We start from the raw sequence: 7,433 nt of genomic DNA, 5'->3' as shown, positions 1-7,433 counted from the left end.
GACGACGCACAGTTCACCTGCAAGAGCCAGTCTTCCCCAAAGACTGGTAAGGGCGCTGCATGTTTTGGCTTCGGCTGCAAACCAACAGACAGTCGCACAGAGCTACAAACTAGCGTCCTGCACGGTGTCTGGGATAGTGTCCGAAGTGTGCCAGGCGGCGTGGACGGAACTACAGCCAGAGTTTCTGCCATTAGGTACCAAACAGGAAATACACATAGTGTAGAGCGGATGGAGAATTGACCAATCAGAGGCCTCCTTTCTCTCCTCCCTGTGACGCCATCTGCAGCCTACTGATGCTATGAAACAGCCAGTGTGTGTCCAGGCAATGAATTTAATTTTAAAAGACTTAAGCCTCCCTGAAAATGAGATCATCATTGTTGTTCGGTGCTGTAGTGCACGTGTTGTTTACATTCCAACCGCTCTATCTAGGGAGTACCAATATGGCGGCCGGCGACTTCCCAGCACCGTGTACTACCAACAAGCTATCAGCAATCCAGTGAAAAATTAGAGATCAGCGTGTGACGCCTTCAGGCTTTGTTATCAAAGGAAAATCTGCTCAATTAACCAACTTTTAATGAAACTCTTAAGGCTTTAGGATTCCTTTTGGCCGATAAGCATCAGTCTAATTAACAATGTTTTAAGGAAAAGTCCAGAAGACGTACTGGTTAGAGGTATGAGGGACTCGTCTGTTGTCTGCAGTCTCCATTTCAGAACGCCGACGTCGTTATTGAGCGGGAAGGACTTCTCTGGGTTCTTCAGACCGATCACAGAATCAGCTGTGAATAACTTCTTGTCCACATTAGGATGCGTCTGCAGAGCAGAAACAGTGAACATTGTTAGTTTAAGAACCAGGAGTTAAACAGACACTGCGGGGATCATTTGGCTCTCATTATTGTAAAAGAACTTAACTCTTTACAGGACACTCAGTGAAATACTTTGAAAATCAAATTTCAAGCCAATTATTATTGGAATCCAGGACCAGACCTTATTACTAGTGTTACACTGATACCAGTGTTGGGCGGGGCCCCAGTAGTGCACTTAAATGCTGGTATCTGTATTGGCGAGTACCAACAAATAAGGCACTGATGCCAATTTGAGAGCCAAAAGTTTATTCAACTATTGTCACTAGTGTCGCTCCGATGCCATTTTTTGGCCCTGATACCGATACCTGGCTGTGCAGTATCGGCCGACACCATCCGTTTGAAATTGACGTGTGTTTATATATGAAGAACTGCATACTGCTTGGATGCAAAATAATTACCATCATGGCTTTGTCAAGCTGCTGCCTACCTTTGTGAAGCAGGAAAAGGACTAATACCCCATTTCCACTACCCTTGAAAAACCGATCCATGCTGAGACCGATCTGAGCTCGGATCAGTCAACCAGGCAAAGCTTGGTTCTGACGATTGTTTACACATCACGCTATCTCGGTTCCTCGCCTCCTAGAGACGATCTGCGGTATTACTGCCAGTATTGAAGGAGGAAATCAAGCAGTTGGTGGCGGTAATGCACCAAAAGTTGTTTGCCAACCGCCATAAAACACAAGAAGAAGAAGGAGGGAATCAAGCAAATCAAAATGGTGGCGCCCGTCACATTCAGAAAGTTATACTTGATTATTATTGCTGTACTTCGTTATTATTATTTAAAATGCCATTATTTAAAATGTTGCATGGAGAAGATTTCGATTGTTGTTTATAGTTGAAGAAGAAGTTTTTCTTCTTCTGTTACTGGAGGGGCATTAACGCCAGCTACTGGAATGGAGTGTTGATCGGGATGTGCAGCCAGATGGAGATGACGCGTTCTGCTCATGCGCTCTTGTTATCAGAGAACCGAGCCGGGGAAAAACCGAGCCGAGCCCACCTCTGGAACTGGTCTGCAGTTAGCTCGGTCCGGTTGTGTCTATCTCGGTTCAGGTTAGTTTGCTTTCCATTTACACACAATAAGTTATCTCAGTTACTGAGCTCGGACCGGTCCCCGCACGGTTTTTCAAGGGTAGTGTAAATGGGGTATAATACAAAGTGAATCCAGTAGAACTTTTTATTGCCTACCTGGAATGGGTGACAATAGTTGAAGAAACTTTTGGCCTTCAAAATAGTATCGGAGCCCAATTTGTTGGTACTTGCCACCATTTAGTGGTGGATCGGGGCCCCGTCCGATACTGGTATCGTTGCAACACTAATTGTCACCCATTGCAGGTAGGCAATAAAAAGTTCTACTGGATTCACTTTGTATTAGTTTTTTTCCTGCTTTAAAAAGGTAGGCAGAGGCTTGACAAAGCCATGATGGAAATTATTTTACATCCAAGCAGTATGCAGTTCTTCATATATACACACACATCACTTTCAAACAGATGGTATCGGCCGATGATGCACAGCCAGGTATCTGGTATCGGTATCAGGGCCAACAAAGGGCATCGGTGCAACATTAGTGACAATAGTTGAATAATCTTTTGGATCTCAAATTGGTTGACTTGACTTAAGTTTTTTTTTTTTTTTTCCAACTTAATTCCCAGTAGGTAATGTATCATTCAAGGGCTCGTCTAATTGGTCAAATGCCAAAATAAGATGTTCATCTTATCTTTGCTGAATGGCTGGATATACATCTTTTTTAGACCAACCTGAAGCTGCAGTCCCTTGTTGTCGTTGTTGTTGATGATGAGGCGGATGCGTCCGTACTTTTCGTCGGTGACTCGGAGCGTCACCATGCCGAGCACCTCCATGTTGTGAAGGCCGCCGTCACGGCCGCAGGTCAGCGTGATCTTCTCCTCCACGCGCAGATGTACGCTGAGGAGGAAACAGCAGGTTTGACCGACAATCTGACTCCAGGGAGCAGCTTTTACTCCACCAGGTTTAAAAACACTCGGGCTCTTCAAACTTGGACTAGATGGTTCTGCACCATTAGTGGAAAGGCTGAGACATTTAGAAACTTTCTAAGTCACATTAAAAGTGGTTACCTCTCCATGTTGACTGGAGGTGGCAGAACTTTAGAGACGTCTGAGCCTCTCTTTCCTGAGGGGGAGATGATGGTTTCTCCCTCAGACTTAAGCTGGTCCACAAAGTTGTCCACTTCTTTGCCTTTAGCCCCGAGTTTCAGAGCCCTGCTGGGTCCACTGGACCTGGAGGAAGAAGAACCCTTAATCAGATGCCCAGTGACTAAAGGAGTTCAGTATGAACGCGGAGATGGGTTTTTCTGTGGCGTACCGGGCTGGAGTCGGTGTGAACTTGGGTTTTTCTGGCTCCACTATGGTGTCAGTGATCATGGAGCCTGAGGACACGCTGCTCACGTTACCAAACCCACCAAACGCCGGCACCTTCTTCCCAGAGCGCTCCGCGTCTCTCCTGGCCTGCTGCAGCTCCTTAGCTTTCCTCCTCATCTCTGCTTTGGCCTCACGCTCCTGAGTCTGCAGACATTCAAAGACAGCACGAACTTTAAGCTCCATCCAGGTCACTGCTGTGCGTTTCACACGGTCCAAAGAGGAGGACTCACCTCTCTGACCGCTCGGAACACCTTCTCCTCATGGGAGTCCATCTCTGTAAAGGTGCGGATCTGAGCCAGGTTGACGTTTTCTCTGTAGCCGAGCGCCACAATCTCATCGAAGGCGAAGATGAGGTCAAAACAGTGGTCTGAGATCTCGCTCTCCTCCAGAACACGGCAGTATTCTGGGATCTGGAAACGTTAAAGAGTTCAACCAACAATTACAAGGTGCATCCTGAGCTCCCCGAACAACATGTCCGACTGACAAACAGAAGAAAGATGTCTGCATTCATTTAAAAATCCCTCACTATTCCCAGGATTTTCAGCTGACAAATCTCCAAATTTAAACTTTTATAGGTCTTGAGCCATATGGAGTAAAACTAAAGTTCTGGGCCCCATGAAAAGAATGCACTCTAGTTATCACCTGTACATTCTGATTTATTGTGGGTGCACTGCTGTGTACGTGGTATGCTTCTTAAAACAGCCCTGAATGTAAAAAACAATTATCACCTGAATTTTCTATTTAAAAAATAATTAAGAATTGTACTCCAGCAGGCCAGGAATGAACTATTTGACACAATAGAAACATTGTCTTATATCCTGGCAAGCAGCCTTCCAAATTTGATCATAATATCGACAAAAATAGTGTTTCTACAAGTGCTCATCTGTGTATCCATCACGCTTCTCTCGATAAAACGGCTGCGGCATTTGTCAAGGTTCAGCATGCTGTCTACTTTTAAGGCTAGGCTTAAAACTTTCCTTTTTGATAAAGCTTATAGTTAGAGTGGCTCAGGTTATCCTGAGCTATCTCTATAGTTCTGCTGCTATAGGCTTAGACTGCTGGAGGACATAGGGACCCCCATTTCATCATTCTATCTCTATTCTCCCACTCTGCAGAATCTGTTAGTTCAATCTGTTTGGCTGTGACTCCATCCTGGAGAGAAATATCAGCCGTGCTGCTGCCATCAACACCCTTGTTTATAGACGCTGGAGCTTGGCCTGTTTTCCAGTGTAGTCCTGTTTCTCTGACCGTGACTAACTGGATGTGCTCTCTTCGTCCTCTGGCATGGGAGCTGGCTCGGAGCTCGTCTGCCTGGCTGTGTGTTTCCTGGACGGGGCCGCCTTTCACAGCTGCTTTCTGTATCTCTGCTTCTGTCTCCTTGAACCCCAGTGGGCCTCAGCAGATGGCCGCTCACACTGAGCCTGGTTCTGCTGGAGGTTTCTTCCTGTTAAAAGGGAGTTTTTCCTCTCCACTGTCGCTACAGGCATGCTTAGTGTGAGGGATTGCATTTGAGTCGATGCAATCAACTGGTTTTCCTTAGATAGAAAACTTTGAATCAATTTGACTATATGATCTGGTGAACTGTAAAGTGCCTTGAGATGACATGTGTTGTGAATTTTGCGCTATAGAAATAAACTGAATTGAATTACTGCTACCTTTTGCAGCAATGGTTTTTGGTCTTACAAATTAATGCCTATTGTTCAACATCCTCGGCATTAAATCCAAATCACTGCCGTATATTTCTAGCTGAAACACCTGCTGTTGTCATATTTTGTTAGCAGGTTTTTATAGAGTGAGTGGGTGCCACGCAGAAAATAATCCTGATTCGAGGAGGGATTTATGATGCATTCAAAGTGTGTGGGAAAAATAAAACTCAGTTAAATGGATGCAGAAGGCTTGATGTCGTCATGGGAATTTGTACTTGATGGCTGCGATAGAGGCATTTCAACTATCGTGCGTGGGAAAACTCAGAATACATCGAATATATTCGATATATCGTTCATCCCTAATTGAAATACGCATATGCACATTTGCTAAAAGTTCAAACCCGCCACTGGGTCACGGGCAACTTTTTGCTTTCTTACCACACGGGAGAAAAGTCTGAGCGTCTCCAGGTCCTCCAGGATGTTGCTGTTCTTGGTGGTGATCAGGACCATGTAGAGCTTCTCCAGCGGCTGGTAAACGTAGCGAACGCTGTCCGTTTCCACAAAGGTGTGTTGCTTCCCCGTATTCATCAGCTTGGGGAACGCAGCCAGAAGGCCCTCGATCCGTGTCCGGGTCATTTCCACAAACTGCCGCGACACGATGGCCTTCCCGGCCTTGGTGCACACCGCCGCTGCCAACAGCACCTGCAGGGTGAAACATGCAGACCTTCAGGTCAGGGATGGAGATCCGATACGGACCTGAACTGATCGACACTCAGCAGTTGTCATAGAAACAGCTCAGAGCGCGTCTGCTGCCACACAGCAGCTGGGCTGCAAATGCATGCATCAGAGCAGAAGTAAGCGCCGCTCCACGCAGCAGATGAGTTATAAACTCTGGATTATAATTACCACTGGATTAATTACCAGGAAATCTGTTTGACAGAAATTTTTCTGTTTCTCTGAAATAAAAATAATCTCATTAATACAAATAACCCTTTGATGTGTTGTTTGTCTAAAAACATGTAAATCTATCAAACACACCTATTGCTTGTAGACAGTACAGAGTAAAATTGAAACATAATCGAAATTTTGGTAAAAGCAAATGAAATTAAAAAAAAAAAATGTATCGTCCAACATTTAATCCTTAAATTTTAAAGACCAACTGATGAGTATCTTGAGCCATAAAAGGAAAGTTCTGTCAGTAGAACATCAGTGATTATCAAGAAGCTGTAGGTCACGGTTTCTCATTATGAGTAGCACCAGGCATACGTCCTCCTGCACTGCCATGTTTATTTTGGTTCAGCTTCTGTTTTAGCTGCATGTCCAGCATAAACATTAACACTGCAATCTGACCGATGTTTGAAGTGTCAGCGAAAAAAGATTGACTCTCCTGTGTTTTTGTGACACAGAAATCCCGTATGAATTCAGCTCACCATCAAAGTTAATTGCCGAACAGATTTATCAATTTAATGGACACTTTGATGTAGAATCAACTTTGAGTTTTTCAATATAATCATTTATGTCACAAACCATTCAAACTGCCCCATTCACATTAGCTGATCTGCTAGTGCAGGAGTGGGCAATTCCAGTTCATGGATGTCCATTACCCTGCAACTTTTAGATCCACCCTTGGTCAAACACACTTCAAATAGCCGAGTTACCTCTCAGTACGCACTCAGTTCCTCCAGAGTCGTCTTAATCACCTAGTTATTTGATTAAGGTGTGTTGAACCAAAGGCAGATCTAAAAGTTGCAGGATACCAGCCCTCAGGAACTGGAATTGCCCACCCCTGTGCAAGTAGAAGCTTTAAACTCTGCAAACATGGCAACCGCATCCAGAAAAGGACCCAGACAACCACCTGTAGCAGGGAGACATCGTTTCATGCTTTTACTATTGACGTCGCATTTAAAAAGTATATATATATTTTTTGTAAGTTACTCATCTTTCTGTAAAGGCGTATGAATTCAACAAAAGCATCTCATTGGTTTTATCTAATAGCATAATTTTCCATACCCAAATAACTTCTATCTACAGAGAAAAAACAAAGAAGGTTATCTGTTATCTTCAGGTTCTCTTTCATATGGTTATCATTCTTTGGATTATGAAAAATTCTCTTTTAAAGTACAGAATAAAACTTGCAAGATAAACTTCCTATACTTTTATGTTTGGGATCTGCTTCACTGCAGAAGCAGCTGGACCTGCAGTGAAGATAAACCGGCAAGGAAAAGGCTGAACTTTTAGCAGCTGCTTCCTTGGCTATAGATGTTAATGAATACAACCACTATTTTTGCCTTTTATATAAAAATAAGACTTATTTTTTTTCTGAAACTCATTTAATAAACTGAAGTAGTTAAAAACAAATATCTGCAGAATGTGATAATTTTTATTAAAGCTACAGTGTGTAACTTTTAGCGACATCTAGCGGTCAGACTGCAGACTGCAGCAACATGAACATCCCCCCCCCCCCGCTTCTCCCCCCCCCCCCCAACAGTACGGCGAGCGTTACGGGACAAAATGTCTTCCACGACGTCCGC

At 44.1% G+C, this 7,433-nt stretch overlaps 1 protein-coding gene across 1 annotated transcript in view; it reads right to left on the bottom strand.

The window, feature by feature from the left end:
- Positions 1-7,433, bottom strand: part of arcn1 (archain 1) — a 19,597-nt gene that overhangs the window by 9,528 nt on the left and 2,636 nt on the right. Inside the window, exons 2-7 of the mRNA XM_015395062.1 lie at positions 5,341-5,604; positions 3,487-3,666; positions 3,201-3,400; positions 2,954-3,115; positions 2,618-2,783; positions 663-810 (exon numbers count right to left, since the gene is read on the bottom strand). Coding sequence (XP_015250548.1) covers positions 663-810; positions 2,618-2,783; positions 2,954-3,115; positions 3,201-3,400; positions 3,487-3,666; positions 5,341-5,604 — 1,120 coding nt within the window. The remainder of the gene's footprint in view (positions 1-662; positions 811-2,617; positions 2,784-2,953; positions 3,116-3,200; positions 3,401-3,486; positions 3,667-5,340; positions 5,605-7,433) is intronic.

The sequence above is a fragment of the Cyprinodon variegatus genome, unplaced genomic scaffold, assembly GCF_000732505.1.
Source record: "Cyprinodon variegatus isolate N-32 unplaced genomic scaffold, C_variegatus-1.0 Scaffold723, whole genome shotgun sequence".
In the NCBI taxonomy this organism is placed as follows: domain Eukaryota; kingdom Metazoa; phylum Chordata; class Actinopteri; order Cyprinodontiformes; family Cyprinodontidae; genus Cyprinodon; species Cyprinodon variegatus.
Note: the sequence above shows the minus strand (reverse complement) of the source record. Positions and strands in the feature narration are given on the sequence as shown.